General features: G+C 41.2%; 1 protein-coding gene across 1 annotated transcript in view; it reads right to left on the minus strand.

Annotated features, from left to right (window-relative positions):
• Positions 1–1,505: 1,505 nt before the first annotated feature.
• Positions 1,506–21,571, minus strand: part of CYYR1 (cysteine and tyrosine rich 1) — a 28,375-nt gene continuing 8,309 nt past the window's right edge. Inside the window, exons 3-4 of the mRNA XM_058018712.1 lie at positions 5,541–5,698; positions 1,506–1,639 (exon numbers count right to left, since the gene is read on the minus strand). Coding sequence (XP_057874695.1) covers positions 1,506–1,639; positions 5,541–5,698 — 292 coding nt within the window. The remainder of the gene's footprint in view (positions 1,640–5,540; positions 5,699–21,571) is intronic.

Genomic DNA, 21,571 nt, shown 5'->3' on the forward strand with positions numbered 1-21,571 from the left:
TCTTCCCTGAATCAGGACTGAATGCCAGAACCACCAGACTTCAGGGATCATGAGAGGTTGATTTCACTGGGATACAGTATCTCCTTTTTTGCAAGTTGCTTTTTTATTTGTTACAACATCAATACACTTGAAAAGAAGAGAAAGGCCACACTGGAAAACATTTAAATGCATTCTGATCTCTGTGAACCAGCAGTAACCTGCAGCTGATGCCACAGCTGGAGCATTCTCAAACTGCTCAGACACCCAAATCAAACCAAGAGCATTCAGCACTTTTAAGGTCTTGGAGACCCACTCTTTGTGGTTTGCATATAGACCTGAGAAAAATAATACTCTTAACACTGAAAGATGATGCTTTAGGTAATGGAATATGATATTCTGAAGTCAAATAGCTGCTGCAGAATTACAGTCACCTGCATAAGTACATGGAATATTTTAAATCATGAAGATCTGGACTGCATATAGTGGAGAATAAGTAAGTTTGAACAACATGCATGGCAAATGTAAAAATATTACTTGATGACCTACAGTTTTAAATTGCCCAAGACACATTCAAAAGTAATCAGATGCTCAGTCTCCACTCTCATCTCTTTGCTAAGTCTGGATATCCTCATTACTGGTAAATAAAATTTTAAAACTCTGGCTTTATGCAATTAAACTGATGTCAAATCTAGGGCATTTTAATATTTGTTTTGTATTTTTTCTCCTATTTGTTAGTTCTGCTGATTCAGTATTTTTATACAAAAATCAAAACATCATTTGCTGGTATAAAAGGCATTTTAGTATATTTTCAATGTATAGAGGTTTTCAGTCCAGGTAAAAATAGACCAGCTATAAATTAGTGTATTTCACATACAAAAATTATCCTTATGTTAACATCTCAGTTCATAAACTAGTCACAAACTGCTTATAAAGAGGCACTTAAAAAAATCTGCACTTGGCCAAAACCAATACCCATAAATTTTAATTACTAGAAAACTCTACCAGCCCTTCTCCTTGTAACATGGTTATCAGACCAACAGGCACAGTGATCACTTGGTATTTTCAGCTGGAAGTAGAAAACAGTTTCTTGTTGCTCATTCCCCTCGTTTCAAGGAAAGGCACAGTGGTTACCTCAAGGCAACAGTTGATGCTTTCCTCCAGAATAAGCCCCAGCACCCTCTTGTGCTTTTGAAACAATTTGTTGAACTGTTTGCACCATTTGCACATACCTATGTGGGGAAAACCCCCACTCCTGCTGCAGGTGAAGCTAAGAACTGGTGTTAAGCACTCTCATCTGACACTAACTTTTAGGAACTGTTTCTTTGGTCACATGTTGTTTAATCATGAAACATGCAGGTCCACAGTGGACAGTATTTTCATTCATCCTGAGCATTGGCAACCTTTCCAGTTTATTGCAACATGTGTTGATGCAGAACCCAATCCTATTTGTCCCTGAGCCAACAGCATTGTCCCAGCAGTGCTGGCTGTTTCAAGAGGCAGTCAATATCCATGTGAAGCCATGTTAATCATTTCCCTGAATACCCAGGGTATGGAGGGGGTGGGGGATACTGTATCACAGTCTGTGGGGCTGCAGTATAACGTGGAGGTAGGTCAGCTGAGTGCTCCATCTCATGTTCATAACTGTATGGTGGTGGAGCCACTGAAATGGGAGAAAAAAGAACACAGAGTTAAAAAACTGTTTTTCAGATGCAGCCTTCAAGTATTTTCTTGCTGATATCCAGACTTGCATGCAACTGATATAAAACCTGGCAATTCATTCATTTTTTTCCCCAGACTGCCATTATACAGTCAATTTATATCAATGTGAGTCATTGTTTATTGCCCTTTACTTCCCTCCTTAGCTGTGTGCCTACCAACAGGCTGTGCCTGTAACAGTGTCTGAGTGCCTGTATGGCACATGATACCAGGAGAATGTGGTAGAGCTAAACATTTTTGGGGGAGAAAGGCTGAATTTATCAGATCCATTCCCTTCCACCTCCTTCAGCAGCAACAGGGATTTATGTAATGTCAAAATGATGGCAGTCAGGGTTCTTGATCTCCACAGACACCTCAAACACCCTCTGGATCTCCAGGTGCCACACCATGGCAAACACATCAGCATCACACTCCCAGGGCAAGACATCTTAGCATGGCTTGGGCTGAGGAAGAACAAAGCTTTCACCTTGCTCACACCAATGGGGACATCTCAGGAGAGCCCAGCATTCATAAACTGGATTAGGCATTTAGGAGGCAACAAAAATAATCAGAAGTAGCTGAAAACTTTTTCTCAGTTACTTCTAATAACATTAAAGAAAAAGGATTAATTCACTGACAAAAAAGACAGTGAATGCTGCAGAATGATAGCAGGTAAGAACTAAAGGCTCTTTATCAGCATCCAAATAGAGTATTCTCTACAAATTTTAAGGTCCAGAGTCTCCTCATATGTCCATTTATGTCACCACAGATGCTCTCCTGTCCCCTCCATAGATGTCTCAGGCAGACTGGCAACAAAACAGTACTAGCAAAGAGTGGAAACAGAAACCAAGGATGTTTGTCATGGGGGAAGAGACTCAAATCCCACTGCGCCATGAAAAGCATGCTCTGCTCTCTTGAACACTGCACTGCTGCTGTGGCTGAGGCAGAAGCAAGAGCATCCTCACACTCGCTGTTCCTGTCCAAAGCAGGTAATGGCAGGGGCAGTGTTGGCCACAAGCCATGCAGCCAAACCAGGCCAGTCATTATTCCAGAAGTGTTCAAGACAGCAGGGAACACAGAAAACACTTCCAAGCTTCCCCATCCTCCTCTTGCTGAGAGGAAGAGCTGCTCAAACTGATGCTTGAACTAGAGGCCTTGAGGTGGAGTCAAACTGCCTAGAGATTGAGAGATAAGGGTGTGTCATTGCAGAAACAGACTTGGGGAGGAAAAGCTTACAGCCCTGGAGTTTTCATTTTGTTCTGCTTTTTACAGCTTGCAGCAACTATTTATTTTTGAAGTAGCTCTTCATGGTTGAGAATATTGCCATTTCCTTTCATACTCATCACTGTACACAAAACAATGTTGAAATTATAAGGATGATCACAGATGCTTTCAATCTAACTGGAAACTAATACTGTGAGGGAGAAAACAGACATTAGAGCTGGTATAATAAAGGAATACATAAAAAGTATTGCATAGCTTGTTGATAAGTATATATAATGCACCTGAGGTTCTCTGCAAACTCTGCAACAGGAGGGAATATAAAAGTAGGGATCTCTAGGAGTGGGATGACAAGACTTCATGCATGGAACACCTCTGTGTTTTATCACAATGAATTCCCAAAGTAATTGCTCCTGAATTGGTAATTAACAATGTCACTGAATTGCATAAACACCATTATGCTGCATCCAGGGCCTGCTTTTCTCTTCAACAATGTGGCCATTTCCATATGGTAGATGTGGAATTGAGGCAAATGTGCCTTGCAGACCCCAGCTGGCTTGGTGCCACCTCCTTTGGTGCTCCCAGAGTGGTGCAAGTTGACAAGTGTGGTGCAGTGAGTGACTCTACACCAAGCTGGCTCATTCACAGCCATATGTACCAGCTCACACTCACTCTGGACACAGCTGCACTGCCCCAGAGGCAGGAGGGGTCCCTACTGTCCCCTGGGATGCTGCAGACCCTGTGACACCTCTGGCTTAGACCCTGTGCCTTCCTGCTGCTGCCTGCACCTCAAAAAATGACATCACAACAATTCTAACTCACAGAGAAGCTTGCACTGAGCAGGTCCAACACTCCGCTAACTTTGACTAAGGCACAAACAGGTACCTCAGCACCATGTCCCCACCTGGGGCTGGGGGAAGGGGGTAGAACTAGGTGATCTCTTAAGGTCCACCCTAACCCAGTGCATTCTGTGATTTTATAACCATTGTCTAAATTTGTACTCCAAATTGCAGTTCAGGCACGATGCCAGATGAGTGCAGAGATTGAGCACTGCATTCCTAGCCAGCAGTCCCTCCTGCTGGGACATGCAGTACAGAACACCCTGCAGAGATGCCCACGGGCTTTTGTAGAAACCAGCTGAGATCCTGCAGCACCCAGCAGTGCTTGTGAGCTCTGGGCAAAAACCAGGCAGCTCAGGTGGCATCAGACTCCACATCACTACTCAAAGCCTTTGCACTATGGTCCACAGACCTTATTGTGCAGGTTTTCCCCCTTCTGTGATATGCCTGGCCTCCACTATATTGGACAATGCAAAGGAGCCAGCTGCACATGAAGAACAAATACAAAAACCAGAACATTACAGAAGAACAAGTGATCTATAGCCAGAGAGCCTCCAGCACAGGGAGATGGAGGCTTATTTGTCCTGTAAAATGCAGCACTGCCCTGAGCAAGGACTTGACACACTCCTGCAGGCTCCATGAGCCACCCACCTGTGAAGTGTGTCCCCTGGCCAGATCTCCTTAGCCCACCCAGCAGCTGAACAAGCTCTCCCAGACAGAGCTGTGCTGCCAGACACTGCATGCTGAGCTGCCCTGCCTTTCTCTGCAGGAGCTGTGCTATTCCCCTCCAGACTGAGAAGAGCCTCCTGCTGTAGTTACATTCCCCATTTACTTTGTGCCAGAGACTGAAATAGTTCATGCCTCAAACACTGATATAAAAGAGTTTTGCACATTATAACAAAAACTGCATAAAGAAGCTACAACCAAAGAAGCTTCCCTGAAGATCCCTGACAGGGATTTTGGACTGTAAGTTAAACCACCTAGATAAGATGCTATTGTTCAGGGAAAAACAAAGAAGGCTGAGGGAATGTATCCACAAGAAAGCCAAACCCAGCACAGATTCTTCCCTGGCTGTGTTTGGTGTTGGGGAGACCACAGCCCACAGCAGCCAGGTTTCCTCTCCCCAAAAATGAGGAGGGGCAGGAGTTTTTGTGTGTAACCTCTGGTCAGAGGCAGTGAACACCGATCCTCCCTTACACAAACCAGCCCAGCTGTGAAGCCCCAACCCCACAGATGACATCTATGGGACATTCATGGAGAGGCAGCTGAGGGAGTGCCATAATCCATCAAAGACCCCCTCCCCACCAAAGTGCCCCCCAGAGTCATTCCTGAAGCCTTGCACCACAGGACTGCACGTGATGCAATGAACCCAGAGTCTGTTGTAAGGGACAATGGCAAAGTCCCCCTGCCCCAGGGAGGTGCCTGGGTTTTCCTACCTGGACTGAGCCATATCATCCCATTGGATTCTATACTTTTTTGGGGGAACCATCACCTCCAAGAAGCCCAGCTGGAGAGGATCGATGGAACTCGCTGGGATCCATGGAGTGGTGATATTTTCCTTATTCTGTCTCTGTCACCTACCTTTCTGCCCCCCACATATTTTCTATTTCTTTCTCTCTCTCTCATGTCAGACCAAACCCATACTATTGTCACTGGCACATGGTCTCGTTTGCATCTTAATTTGGGCAGAGGCATTTCTAACAATTTTAATAACCAGATCATGAGTGTGGAGCTGTAACTCTCCAAGGATAACACTCCTGCCACGACCACAGGCACTCTGGCAGGGCTGAACCTTTGGTTCCTTACCTGGGTACGTGTTGATGGTGTTGATGTGCGTTGCTCGGATGACCCCGACTCGAGTCTCACGGGTGCTTTTCACGCACATGCAGATACAGATGGCAATCCCAGCAAGCACTCCCATCATAAATACTATGCCAAAAACAATTCCAGCTATCGCTGTGCCTCTGCAAGGGGAACGCAGACATGCAGTCAGACTCAGACAAATCATGTTACAAAGCAAAATTATTTTCTCCAGAGCAGCCTCTATGTGACAAAAACTGCATTTTAATTACTGAAAAGGCCTCAAATCTTGATCCAACAAAAGGCATGATCCATCAAGGCATGTGAATATGAAAAATGAAAGACATCTGAAAAGAAAATGAGAAATTCTTTCAAAGTCACCTTTGCAATTGTGTCAGATCACTCTGCTGATTTATCATACATTAAATCCTCCTGTTTTAGGACCATCTAAATTTATCTACTTTTACTTACATTATGAGGAACAATTCCTTCCTTTTCCCCTCACCACGTAGGATCTCTTTTTTTCTGAAAGGCTTTGGTGTGGTGTTGTAAGGTCCTCAAGACAAGGTGAGAGATGAGAATTTGACTCCATGTTCTCAGAAGGCTGACTTATTATTTTATGATATATTAAAAGAAATTATATACTAAAACTATGTAAAGAAAGAGAAAGGATACATCAGAAAGCTAGAAAAGAATGATAATGAGAGCTCACGACTGACTCCTCAGAGTCTAACACAGCTGATGATGATTGGTCATTAATTAAAAACAACCCATACAGAAGGAATCCAAAATGCACCTGTTGGTAAACAACCTCCAGACCCCATTCCAAAGCAATGAGATGATCACTGTTTTCATTTCTTTTCTGAGGCATCTCAGCTTCTCAGGAGAAAAATCCTGGCAAAGGGATTTTTCAGCAAATATCATGGTGACTTATTGGTATGATTTTCTTTTGAAAAGAAAGACCAAGTTATCCCCAGCAATATATTTCAGAAGCATCCATGTGCATGATATACTTTCACAGAATATTGTCATTGTTTTATTCTAGGTCAAAAAGTCCTCCTGCTGTGCTTCTGAGCCCACAGATTAAGGATAACATCCCTCTTCTCAAGGATGAGCAGCATAAAGCAAAGCAACACCACCCTTTCACACATTTGCTGCTTCAGCCAGCACACATATCTGAGGCTTACACAATTTCATTTAAAATGATCCAGAGGAAAGAATTTAACTCAGCTCCTGAAATAATGAATCCGAATTTCCTTGAAATTTTAATATAGAGAAAGGAAAGAAAGCTTTATTGTACTCACACGTTGGAGAAAAACCTTGGAAAACCTCAAAAAAAAGAACCTCACTAAGAGACACTGAAGAGCTTCCAATACTACTGAGAGCAAAATCAGACTTTTTGATGAACCCTGCTTCACTCAGGTTAGTTGCCAGCTACAGGCAGTTAAGCATGTTATATGAAAGATGCTATTTAAAGCCTACCCTTTCATGGAAAAAGCCCAGTGACTTGACAGAAATATTCTTACTTTGTGCCTCTCTTCATCTTCCAGCAAAGACTCCAAATTGCAACCTTGCTGGCAACCTTTCTACTGAATATTTTAAGCAATCCAAATGGATAGTTTGTCAGCACGAACAAGCCTCACTAGGAATTACTGCAATGTAGAGAATACAACAGGCACTGCAATACCACAAATATTAAGAGAAGTCTAAACCATAGTTTAGATTCCCCACAGAAGCATGGGAAAACATAGCAGGCCTGTTTTTCAAAATGCTGATCGTCTGCTCACTTCAAAAAACTGAGCAAGAATCAGGATGGACTCAATACTTGAAAATAAGATCTTCTATTTGGGAATCTAAATATGAATTTTAGAGCTTGTTTTTAGGCCCCAGCTATTCAGGAACTTGGCCATGATTTGCAGTACAATCACTTAATTGTGCAGCATAAGTAAACACAGAACATATGGTGTTGTAATAAATACACTGCCAGAGAGCTAAATTGTTTTCTGCTGTTCTGTAGCAATGAATGAAGAGTGTGCAGGGAGAACAAATCTGGTAATGTTTTGCAGAATATATGAAGCCCTAATTAACAGAAGCCTAACTCATGACAGCAAACACCTGGCTGTAAAACCAGTAGCTCAAAATGCCCAGGAGATCAAGTGCTTTGCATTAACCACCATGAGTAACTGAGAAATACACTTAGAATAACTGGCATCTAAGAAAAAAGAAGTCTTTTCCTTTCAGAGATGCTCTTGGAAGAAAATCAAGGCAACAATATCACTGTCTTGAGGGAAAATGTCATAGGAGACAATAGTTTGATTCAGAAGATGCTTTAAACCTTGACTCTCTTCATTCCAGAAGATTCTCTAATAATATCACAATTAAAAACTATGGTACCCCTTTTACAAACAAGTGATTCGCTACTGCTTTTGCTACATTCACTTGGTGGGTGAAGCTCTGTAAGCACTGCATCAGAGTTGCAGGGAACTCCTTTATGCAGAAATAATCCCTCTCCCAGCTGGATTCCCAGCAGCAGAACCAGTCACTTCACTGACCACTGCCCTCCAGTCCTGCCCTGCTCTGTTCATGGCCCACTGCTGCCCAGCTCCCACACCCCTGGCACACTCTGCCTGGCTGATCTGCCAAACCCCAGAAACCACAGAAACAGCTCCTTGTGCTTCCAACCAGCTGCACCCTGAGGAAAACTCAACCTCCAACCCAGAAGCATGTAACACACAGCACATATTACGTTTCCATGCTAAATTAAAATTCCTGTATTAATAAAGCCCGTTGTGTAACAGTTTAAATAGTTTGCCTTCACTATTTTCAAAGGCAAAGGCATCCCATTTACTCCAGAAGTGTTCAGCCAGATTCCATACCCCATTTGTGCTGAGAAATGGGTTGCACTCTTCATTGGCAAGACACAGCTGTAGAAAGCCCCTCTGCATCTGCCTCCACCTGAAACTCAACAAGGACTGAGGTTCACTGTTAGAAAAGGCCTCTGAGCCTAAGCACAACTATACTGATTGAGAGGACTCGAGGAGATGTACTCTTTCAAATGTACACAACAGAATACACATAACTCCATACCACAGCTAATGGTGAGTCAGAATGCAAACACACTCTGACTCACAGACCTGCCCTTGAAGCCCCTCACAATGGCCCCAGTGAAACCAGGAGCTCATCGCCTCCCCTTGGCTGCATCTCCTCAGCATCAAATCCTGGCAGGACAGTGGTCATGTAGCAGCTTTTCTGGGCACACAGCACAAAAAGAAACGTTTATTCTTTTTGTGGAAAACCTACAACTAGAATATATGAGTTGGAAAATCCCAGCTTTACAGAGACAGGGCAATGGAGTGGCATTTAAAAATATTTTATTCCAGTATCAGTCTCATTGAAGGGTGAGACATAAGAGATGTAAAATTCATTGCTGTTCTATCAGAACCCAAACTATTTCCTGGTTACAATACCTTATAAATAATTTTCAGCCTATTAGCCTTTGCCACACAATGCTACTAATACTTCTAACACCAATCACCTATTACTTACCCCACGTGGTCTTGCTACAATGCAACTTGCACAGTTTTAATTCTCCAAAATATGTGGTCTTTTTGCAAGGCCATCATTTGAAACTTGTTTCAAGTTCAATCTCTCTCTCAACAATGCCATCTCTATTCTATGGCCTTTCTAAGTCAGCACACCTTATCTCAGAGTTTGCATAGAACTGTACAAAAAAATGTACAAAATATACAAAAGCTTTGTGAGCTTTCAGTCAGGTTTTGAGAATTCTTTACAACTCCATTTCTCATATGTATGAAGAAAAATAAGCATGTATTTTTTTCTAACATGTTAAGGCTTCTCTTTGCCCTGTTATAGAATTTTTGAAAATAAATATCCTAAAAGCAAATATGCCTTTTTATTAAAGCCTGCTTGCTTTGTCCCTCTTTCACACATTGATATTGTAGATTTCTTTACAGAGATACAGAGGAATATAGTGGGGTTTAAAGCTGTTCAAGGGAAAGTGCCCAAGAGAAAAAGCGACGCTTCTTGTAGAAGAAGACTAAAGCAAAAGAAGACTTGGAAACTACACAGCAGAAATACAGAGCAACTAGGAAGTTTTTTAAAAAAGGGAACATTTTGAAATTGAACAGTTTGAAGGAAAACATTATGCAAAGTCCTGACAGGGGAGGTATAACTTACCCTGAAGAAGGCTTCAAGCATCAGCTCCTTATTGCTCTTCAGTACAATCTTTTATACCCTTCATCTTACAGAGCATGACACCTGTGTGCCCCCTGTACCCTTTGGTGGTTGGTCAGTGCACCTTGGCACTCCATGGCTCGTTACCTCCAATACTGTTCACCCGTCCTGCACACCTGTAGCCCATCAGGGATGAGGCTCAGCTGCAGCCTCACTCCCAATTTCCACAAACTGTGTGCCTGCAAAGTCCTTCACAGAAACAAAGCCAATAAAGAGGAGAGGACTGCCACAGAAAAATAATACATGGGAAAGTAAAGACTGAGAGGGGAAAAGTAATTTTAAAGCTGTAGAAATGTCAAGAGACACTGTCAAGATAAAAATCAGCTATTTAAAGAAGCAGCTTTTCTCCTGTTTTTAGCAACATCCCACTGGAAAGAATATAAATCTCATTCCCAGCTTAACATTTCTGGCCCAGACAGATTGGTTAATTTTTTACTGTATCACTTGATGGATTTCTTTTCTGCAAACCTGTCCAGTCTTGACCTAAGCTCAGGTAAATTTTAGGACCCACAGCCTCAAGTGGCAAAGAATTTCCTGACTTAATGGAAAAGAGTCATATAGTCACAGAATGATTTATGTTGGAAGGGACCTCAAACACCATCTAGTTCCAACCTCCCTGCCATTGGTAGGGATGTCTTTTAGCAGACCAGATAGCTCCAAGCCCATCCAAGCTGGCCTTGAACACCTCCAGGGATAGGACTTCTCTGGACAACTTATTCTACTACTTTGCCATCTTCTCAGTAAAGAATTTTTCCTTAGCATCTAATTCAAACTTCCTTCTGTCAGTTTAAAACCACTACGTGTCTGACAAACTGTCCCCTCTGTGACTATTCTTAATTAAATACCCAATAGTTTTCTCTGGGGATCCCAGCCCTCAGCTCATCACATACCAGCTACCCCTTCCTTCTGCACTGCATGTGATTTTACAGACATTTAGAATCATTCCTGCCAGCCAACTCTTCCCCTGCAGAAACCTGGTCCCTCTTGGCTGTTGTGCCTACAGATTCCTTCATGCCTTGAAGCCCTGGCCACTCCTCACTGCATTTTGTTCTCAACCTCTTTTGCTGTTTCCTGAGAGCATGGTATTAGATTTGTTTTTCTTGACTGTCAAACAGTCAGGAAAGAAGGTTTTTTGGCACTATTTACCATAGTACCAAGTCTCATTTCTGAGAGTAATGTCAGTCTAGAGCCCATGAAGTTCTCTGGGAGCCCAGCTCACTTTATAATACTGTATCAATTTGGGAACTCTCATTGTAGAAGGGACAGTGCTCTGCAGCAGAGATGCATTTATACTGGCATAAAGGTATTTTCAGCCTGAAATTGCTGATGTTAGCAATTTTACAACAATTTGACCAAGTATGGCACGTTGTTAGAAACATGTGAGGATCAATATTCCCACTGTCTTCACAATATTCATTACCATGTTACTGCAAGAAAGATGTGCCATTCTCAGACTTCGCTCAGCTCATCTCTTTCATCTCATCATCTTTCCTAATTCTAGTTCTTTATGAATTCCCCAATTAATTTATTGCCAACTCTCTGTATTTATGATTTGTTGACACTGTACCTCTAGAATAATATTAGTAACAATGCATGCAATACACTTTGAAAAACTACTGCTAATATTAATAAATGCCCTTTAATTTCTCACTCTTCAAGGCATTTGAAAAGAAGCATTGTGCCAGTGTCAAACTGCAACAAAGCTAACTGTTTTTTTAAAACTCACTCTCTGAGATAAAATAAAACAGAAAAATCAATGATCTTTCATACTCTGATCCAGATATTCTTGTTTGGAAAAAATTACTATTTGGACTCAGACTCAGTGTGATTCAGAGGGAGGCAGTGTTGGACTATTTATCCAATTTGGTTGGCAAACCCCTTGGTTACTTGGACTAATTACAACTGCAGCAGCAGCACTGCTCAACTTTCACCTCTCTAAGAATCAAAGCACAAGAGAAGTCAGGATGACAAAGTGAGCTTCCAAAAAGTTATTAAACCCCAGTTATGGATCACTTTTGGCAGTTGGGTTGCTGAGTATAGACATCTAGGAGAATCACAGGGTAATGGTATTTCTAGTAATTCTTAACATATCCTTTCTAACACTGATTTTAATTATAGTAGCTTCTACAAACTCCATGAGCTCAATGCAGGTGCCTAAGTCACTATTCTGACTTCTGGACATCTTACCAGCTAGATCCTGGAATCTCTGACTTATGGACAGTCAAACCTGCATTGCTTTACCCAGGAGTGTATCTTAGATGGTATTTGTGAAAAACGCATATTTTATGATTGGCTTTTTGAAAATATTAAAATGAATATTATATGTGTTATGTTAGAAAGTTATGCTGTATTAATTTTTTAAGCAATGTGTTGAATATAGTTTTAGGTTATAACATAAAGTTGAAATAGAAACTATGCTATGTAAGATACTTTTTTTTAAACAAAGGACTCGCACTGAGATAGCAGCCACAGGACACCTAAATCTTTCAGAGAAAGAGAATTTATTGCTCCATTATCAGGAGAAACAAACTTCCTGCCTCGCTCAGCCCTGAAGACCCCGGTTAGGACTACAAGGAAGAAATTGACACTGACCAGACAGAATCCTTTTTTCAAATGGAATTTGTGCATCATGTATGAGGTGTATGAATATGCAACAGATTATTGTTTTTAAGGGTTAATCCTCTGTTAACATGTGTCCTTTTTCAGGCTTATGCTGCCCAGAAAAAGGTACCTGGACATCTCTAACTCTTTGTTTCTATTGTCTCATATTGTCCTAATCCAAATTGTCCAAATTATTATTACTCTAATTATATTGATATTTTTATAACCATTTTATTACTATTAAACATTTAATTTATTTTTTTTTTAAAGTGATTGGCGTTTTTCACAGTATTTCTGCCCAGCCTGAAACCAAACCTGTAGAGTCACAGTTGCCAGAAAGAATGATAGTTCAGCACCTTTTGGCATATCTGCTGCCTGCCTAATGCCTGTAACAAATCCCCAAAACAGCCACAGATGACATGATTTTGGCGTGACAGGGAACATTCTGCACAAAGACACAGTGAGGCAGTGGTCAGCGAGACAACTGTGCAGACACTGAGGGAAAGGGTCAGGAGATGGAGCTTTTAACACTTTCACCAAGGCAGGATGCAAATGACACACAGATTAACTGATTTTTTAAAAAGGAAGAACTGCAATTGCTGTAATAAAAAGTAGCAATTCCTCAATATTTACAGGTCAATGCACTATACAAGAGAAGTTAACGCTAGACATGGAAACCAACAGAGAACTCTGCCATGCTTCAAGGCATTTTCAGAGATGCCCTTCATTATCTTGCTGTTTCAACAAGGAAGCTATCTTGTCTTCATTGTTTCACAGCTCTCTATCTGTTCTAATCAACTTCAGTTGCAGAGTTTTGCATAACAAAGGCCGGTCCTTCTTATATTTCTCTACATAAAACCATTTCCTTGACAGCCTTTTGCCATCCAGCCACTACTGCAAGCATTGCAGCATGAGCTGTTGGTGGAGGTGATGCCACATACTTTTTGTCTTTTCCTTTTATATATTCTCTGTATTCTTTACACATGTATTTCTAGCTCTGTAATCTATCATTGTATCTGTGGCTAGTTTTCCCACTACTTTTCCCCACCTTTTCCCTAGGCAGAAAGACAAAACATATTTCAGAGCTCCAAGCCCCAGGGGGTACAAGGCTCCATATTCTATCTTGGTTCTTTCTGGGAACTAAGGCTGAAAACCAGCTCTTCAAGACACATTTTCATGAACAAAGTTTAGTTTCCATCGGAGGGGGGAGAATTCAGAGAAGGCTGAACTGGGGAAAATTGCATCAGCACTTATGTCTCCAATTGGTGATTTTTGTCAATTATGCTGATTTGCTAAACTTACAAAACTGTATTCACCCCATGTGGGCGAGGGCATTTTGTGGAAACTTTCCCTATCTGCCTCTGGAGGCCTCTAATAAAGACCAACCTTTGTATCACCTCCTATACTGATATTATCTTGAAAGTGTGTTGTTTTATTTCTAGGTTTAAGTCATCACTGGCAGAGCTGAGAGTTAACCTCCTCTGCTGTCATATTTCCTTCACCTGGAATATCTTTGTTTCATTGGTTCCTTAGCCGATGAAAGGGAATTAAATGGTAATTTGCAGAAAATCCTACAGCTCCTAACATGATAACCATACCTATTTATTGCAGTTTCTGTAAAAAAAAAAAATAGCAGCAGGACTCTTCATTTCATTTAGGGGGCAGAGTGTGAAAAAATTTAGACTTTACTCATCTGTTTATTTAGAGCTGGGACCTAATCCCCAGACAGGGCATCCTCCAGGCATTTCACAGAAGGGCCTGTGTTAGCACAGCAGAGGCCAGGTGGCTCAAAGCACAATGAAGCCTTACGTTTTTAGCTTTTATATTTTTCAGATGCTGTACTACATTAGTGTCTAACTCTGAACTTCATACAGAGTGTTAGTTGTCACGGTTTTGGAGAGCAGCATGCAATAAGAACACAGTGAGTCCATGAAGCAACAGCTGAGGTTTATTGTTGGGTGTTCTTTTATAGGCTTCAAATTTCCTGCTCTTAAACATCTGATTGGTTGGAGTCTTAGCACCGCCCAGCTCACTGGCCAATGAAACGTCTGCGTTCAGGATTCAATGGGATTGGCTGAGGTCCCCCGTTTGAGTTTATTAACATTAATTATCATACCCAGGGGCTTGTTTACTTCTGTTCTTTAATGAGCTAGGCTGGTCGAGTTGGTGTCTGTTATGGCCAATTTATGTGTGCAGCCACAGACCGGCTGTAGCTGTCACAGTCAGCAAGCTCTCATCATAGTTTGGTCAGACTAAACAACCCTTCCAGGCCTGAGAACCAAGGTTATCATCACAGCCTCAGGCTTGAAAAGTATAAACAAAAGTAAACTGGGGAGAGCAAACTGGAGGAATGTGACTTAACGACCTGAAGCTGTAATTGGACAATTAACCCCTGATATGAAAACAGACCAAACTTATATCTGCCTGAAAATCTCATGACTGTCATCCATATTGGGTGTAGGTTGTGGGAATCATTAAAATTAGAGGTAAAATTGTATTTTAAGGCTTACAAGCAGGTATTGTATTCAAAATAAGCAAGCATTGTTTTAACCAAAGGTATGTGTACTTATAGTGGTTGGATAAATCTACTGTCAGTATGCTTTTGCTTTGTGTGATTGGTTAAAAAACTTTTAAAGTGAGTTGTAACATGGAGTTCTTTAGCTGCTGCTGAGGACGTGAGCTGCTGGCATCTTCGCACTGTCCCAACCATGTAATGAGACTGATGCTGGAAAATAAACCAGCTTGAGACGTGTTCCACAGCAGTCCTGTCCCGTTCGTGATTTTGTATATACTGTCACAGACATATTCTATGAAAAATCCTTTTGCAGGATCTTTTCTCCTGAGAAGCTGAGAAGCTTCAGCTCCTCCATGTTTTGCTGCTTTGGAATATGATTTGGAGAATTGTTTACCCAGCATGTGAAATTGTTTTTACTTGATGACCAATGACAGCCACCTGTGTCAAGGCTGTGAGCAGTCACAAGATTTTATTATCATTCCTTCCCATTCCTTTTCTTTGCTAGCTTTCTGATGAAATCTCTTCTTCTGTTCTTTTAGTGTAGTTTTAGTATATAATTTTCTTTTAATAAAATAAATATCATAAAATAATAAATCAGCCTTCTGAAACATTAAGATTCTCATCTCTTCCCTTGCCCTGGGACCCCTGTGCACACCACCACATTATTATTCTATATACACCTGTATCATAGCCTCTGAGAGGCTTCTGCACTGCCCACATCACTGGAAAAGCATTCAAGGAGCAAAACCAAACTGGAGGCTTTAGCTCATGTTGCACCTTCTGGAAAGCCCAGCAACGTTCCTGTTCATTTTAATGGAATTTGTGCAGAGACCAGCATGGTGAGGGAGGGAGCACAGGGACCCACCTGCTGAAAAAGTGTCAGGGCTGTTTCCAGTTCCCTGGTGGCAACACCTGCACGTGGAAAACAGCTTTGATTGCAAGGAGCCAAGCCATTTTCGATTCTACACATGGCATGCATTGAGCTTTGCAGGCACTGGAATTCATGGTCCTTTCCCAACTCTTAGCGTTACTTCAGTTGGACTCTTTCATTGACATTTTAATGAGTGATAAATCACTCCTGAAGCAGAAGCTTATTGCCTTTTCTTCCTTTTTTTTTTAAGTTATTGGAGAATGAGGGAAGATAGAGGAGACAATTTTGCCATTTAATGCAGCAAAGGAGAGGAAAATTGTAACCAAAAATCCTTTTCACAACAACAAAGTGAAAATAACATTGAATAAAACAAAGTTATAAAATATCTGAATATGAACAGATAACACTACCTTAAGACCAGAAAAAATGCCTTTTGACCGTTTCATAAATCTGATTCTGAGAATATAAACTTTTCCTCAAAAATGCATTAATTAAATGCATTTATTAAATTTCAACTCAGATTAGAGAATTTTACTGCTTTTAGAATTCTATGTGTTAGACAAATGAAAAATATTTAGGTTTTTTAAAATAATTAAATAATGATTGAATAATCTGGAGTGGTTCTTGGATGATCTGGCAGAAAAAGTGTGAATTAGGACATTAAAAACCTAACATCATAAATTATTTTATTCCATGTTAAAATCATAAAATATGTGCATTGCTTGAGCAACCATGCAATAGCTTTTTAAAACTGCAGTGCTAGCTAGAAACATACATTTTGAGTCTAAATAAATCTTTCTGAGCTTTGAATTACCCAGCAAAGGGATTTTTCCCTCATATCTTCATATGAAAATAATAAGACACTGAGAGTTTAATTTTAGAAATTCTAAAGCAGATTAAATGAAAAAAATGGTTTTCATCTTTTTCTAATGTACTTTAATACTCAAATCTTACCCCTGTGAAAGCAATAAAAGAGCCTCTCCTTCATTTTTTTCTTTCTGTCAGATTTACAGCACCAATTCAATTTTTCTTCCCCATTCTCTCTTCCCAGGTGCTGTGTCAGAGCTCATAAGGGGCACAAAAACCCAGTGAGACTAAGCCAGAGGACATTCTGATTCTAAATCACCATTTGCAAAAATCTACAATGAACTTGAGAGTATTAACATAAATCTTTGCAGGATTCAAACCTTATTACGAAGCATAAGCAAATTATGGTTTTAGTGGTTTGGAATATCCTCATTAAGCTTGCATGAAATGCCATTTACAAATGGAAAAGGTGTTAAGTGCTTGGATATATGAATCATTTTATGCTTCTGGAGAAGAGGACTATGAGTCAGAAAACTAAAAAATCCTGAAAATTAAACTATACTTAGAAAAACATGCTGTGGCTCCTGCAGGTTCCACGAAATGATGGAAGTTGCTTTATCTGGATGCAGCTACGCTGAGGCTGCAGAAGTCACCACATGGTAAAGACATGCACACACACATTAAGTAATGTTGAGCTAGGCTTGACCTCCTCCACCTCAGCAATCACTGGGGCCTGGAGAAGAGCCAGTTACTGATGAGCCAGCAATAACTTCCCTTGCAAACCCATGGAATCCTGGCTCAGCTACCTGCGTGGCCCAGGTGGAGGACAGAGAAATGCCAGCAGTGGGGTAACACAAACAGAGGATCCAGTCCCTTCATCCCCTTTCCCAGGAGATGGGACACTTCTTACTCCTGCAGAGCTGTGCAGAAGAGACACCCCCTGCACCTGGTTCCTTCCTCACAGTTTTGGTGACGTGTTACCTTGCTTTTTATGCTAATGAGATAAAGGAAAACAGAAACACTTTGCTCCCTCCTCGCTGAAGCACAAGGAAGCCTGGCAGAAGGCTCTTATCATATCTGAGAGTAGTTAAACACAACCAGGAACACCAAAGTGCAACCAACCTTCAGCTGCCCTTTGCCGTCCTGTGTGCTCTAGGAAGTCCATGCACTTTGCCACAGCTGGTGTTAGTCATGGGAAGAAACATCAGGATCCACAAGCCAGAAGACTGGTAGCAAAACCAGATGGAGTGACAATCTGAGCCATTTTGACAGAATGGTCTATAAACACAACATTTTGTGAAGGTTCCCTTGAGGTAAATCCTGCTGTTATGTCACAACGTGTTACTAATCTAAACTTGACACCATCTTGCAACAGCATGAAGGAGGTGACTGAATGCCATTACATGGCTTGCAAGATATTGAAAACATCAAAAGCATCCACAACCACTAAACAACATATTAATACTGTTTTCATTAGGATATATGCTCAATATGTCCAATTTTTCCCCCCAAGGATCACAGTCCATTATAGTCACTTCAGAAAAATGTGCAACTGCTGAAAAGAGCAGACAGGTTGGTCAACAGCACAGTCAAATAACACAAAGAAATTTTTACCCAAGAAAGCAGGCAATTATTTTCTTTCTATATATTGCAAACCACACAGCCCACTGACTAAACAAGAGTTATACTTTTGAATCAAGAAATATACTTAAATGTACACAGTTAACTAATACAGTGAATGTGATGAGTTGGAAGGGACCCATCAGGATCATCAAGTCCAGCTCCTGGCCCTGCACAGGACACCCCAAGAATCACATGTGATACACACAATGGATGTCTACTCTGCCATGTAAAAGCTCCCCAAAACAAACCCAGTCCACAATCCATCACTTAGAGAAGGGATGAAAAAAGTTGTTCCACAATTTCATATCAAAATGATGGGTCAATTTAAAAAATATCACAAGAATTAGCAGACATGTAGAAAAAGCTTGTGAAAGAAAAGATTCTCGATGGCAAAAAAAATATGGCTCTGGAAGAGCTTTCCAGTAGATGCAGCAGGGGTGAGCTACTGAGAACTGTGAACATTGAGCTTGGCACACTTATGTGTGCCTGTGATAGTGGGAGCCTGGTTGCACTGACCTAGCAGTGCAGGGCAAGCAAAAACCCTGCATTCAGAGCCAAGCTGCAGTAGGTATGAAAAACAATACACAGATATCAAAAGGACTTACATCCCTCTGAGTCAGTGCTAAGTCACCAAAGCTCTGGGAAAGCTCTGGGTGTAGGGAAAGGAAACAAAGAGCTTCTAATAAGAAAAGAAAGGACTATGCAGTCAAGGCAGGAGAGATGTAACAAGGTGCATAACAAATAGCAGAAGCATGGTAGCTTTGCAGAAGAAATTGTTATACAAGTGCTTGCCTTAGAGAAACAAAGCTGATGTTGCTCTTTAGGGAATCAACCATGTGTATTATTGGTTAGTCATTAGAACATTTATACTATTGGCTATCCAGACTCATGCTATTCCAGCCTGATAGTAAAAATATTATAAAAGCTATGCACACTTTTAATAAATGTTTCCAGACACACCACATCTGGGGACTGTGCCTCACATGTTGCATCTGGGCTCACAGATTGAGAGAGGGATTAACAGCCTCCATTCCAAACTTCTCTAAATTTAATTTTTTTTTCTTTTTTTTTCAAAGCAACTGCATTAATCAACTAGTCCCACAGAAAACACAGGAACACTCTTAAGCAAATATTTACTCCAGTACAGATATTTTTGTTCCATCAGGACCAAGGGAGATGAGATAGCACCCTTAGACCTGTCTCATGGCATAAGAGTGGCATCCTTGGTGGTACCAGAAGCGTGTCACAGATCAGGCAGTCTGAACTGCCAACTCAGCGAGATTAATTTGACTGCACAGCAAATTTTCTGAGGTACGAAGTAGAATTACGCTTTCCCACTTTGGGGAAGGCAAGTGGTAAATGAAAGAATAGAGTGATGTGAAGCAAAAAGGCAAATGGTACAATAAGGCAAAGAAAGTAAAAAAGGGGAATCTAAGAGTTCTAATCTAAGGTTCTTCAAGTACATTAAAGAACCAAAGAGGCCAATATAACAAAGAATTAATTGGGCCTGTCTGTGCTGCTGAAGATTTCTCCTTGCACTTCTCAAACTTCAAAGGCTAGATACACTCAAAAGCCAAGCTGAATGCAAACGTCCTGATTCAACAAAACACTGCATCACTAAGAGTGGAACATGTTTAAATGTGGCATGGGGTCTCCAGCACTGTCCTGGTGTGCTTTTCTATTCCCTTACCATCTGCTCCATGGTTGCTGTAGCTTTAAGGTTGGTCTGGGGGAAGAAGGGAGCTTTGGGGCTCTTATGCAGGCTTTTTCAAAGCCTCACTCCCCAGGCCTCCGTGATGCAGTGAGAGTGGTGGTTACTTTGCTGCCTAGCTAGTCTGGGATTTTCTTAGCTTAGGCAAGAAGTTGGGGTTTTCTCCCTTTCCTTGGCCTTGGAGACTATGGCAGCAATCCTTCCGTGGCCTTTGTTTTTGGGTTTTTTTCCCTGAACTGTTCAGTCCGGTTTGGTCCAAGGCCAGAGGGAACTATCAATTGTAAACTTTGTTTTGATTTTCTTCGTGTATATGCTATCACAGAGGCATCAGCAACCTCTCTAACTGAGAAAATGTTGAACACTTCTACCATGTCCACCTTCAGAGCCATCAGTGGTTGCCTCTGCTGGACATGGTAGAAGTGTTCAACATCTTCTCACAGAAGTCACCTCTGTGGCCGTTCCACTACCAAAAAGTAGGCTGTGCAAAACCAATATAAGAGGAAACACTCATTTTAAAGTGATTTTCTCCTAAACTTGTCTCCAAACTGACACAAGCACTTAAGGGGAACAAGAAAAGCAAGAAAGGAAAAATCGGTGATAGTATGTTGGACCTGGTAGAAGCAGCAGAACACCTTGAGTCTAGTATGTGACATCAAGTGAAATTGAAGGAGCTGGGGAGAAAGACAAGAATTAACAGGATTTTAGGGAGATGACACAATCAGGTCTAATCCTATGTCAAGCTAATGAGGCTCACTGACATCTCTATAGCAATCAGAATTTTATGAGCAGTGGTGCCCCACCTCTGTAGGAAAGACATTTTTGTGTTGTTCTTGTGAGCCAGCAAAGGCTTTCTGAAGATAAGGAATGTCCTGTATCTCTCTCAAGGTACCAAGGCTATCACCATGACAATGTGAAGAGAGAAAGTTAAAAGACACGGACTTCAGTTGGCTCACAGAGTGATGTGGCTCCTTTTCACCTATTGAGGGTTTTGTTTCTTTTTCATGACCAATGGGCAGTGTATGTGTTTGTTAAGCAAATGTAAATATCCTGTAAAACTATAAAGGCAACGTGTTGCTTTAATAAATAGCCCTATACAGCCTTCTGATTTGATTGTGTCTCAATTTCCAAGCAATAGCCTCACTGTTTCTCATCCTTTATATGAATAGTTGTCCTGGTTTAGGGCAAATTTGGGGGAAAACCTCTAAAAGGGTTTCCTCTAAAAAGCAAATTCAAGTGGTCCCTCTCCCAGCTGGTTTGGGAAAAAGATTTCCTTGGAGAAAAATGGAAAAAACTGTTTATTTAACAGGCAAAGCATTCACCAGCATAAAAAATGAACATTAAACAGTAAAACCTCTTGCTGAGATGACAAACTCAGAAAGTCCTTTTGTGGGCTGTAGCTCAGCTCACTCAGTCTCTTATCAGTCCCTCTGGTGCTGGAAATGCAGCCCAGGCCTGTGAGCTGACAGTACTCTGCTGGGTTGTAATGTCACCATCCGCTCGTACAAGCAGGAGTCATGATGGTTTATTAACTGATCTCAGAGTGCAAAAACAACACAGTGGGGATTTCAGCATTAATCAAAAAAAAAATGCACCTTTTATTGAGTGCCCACAGCAAATGTGATAGAAGGATTAGAAAGGAGATAAAGGATAGAGAG

Source organism: Melospiza georgiana, chromosome 2 (assembly GCF_028018845.1).
Source record: "Melospiza georgiana isolate bMelGeo1 chromosome 2, bMelGeo1.pri, whole genome shotgun sequence".
NCBI classification, from domain to species: Eukaryota; Metazoa; Chordata; class Aves; order Passeriformes; family Passerellidae; genus Melospiza; species Melospiza georgiana.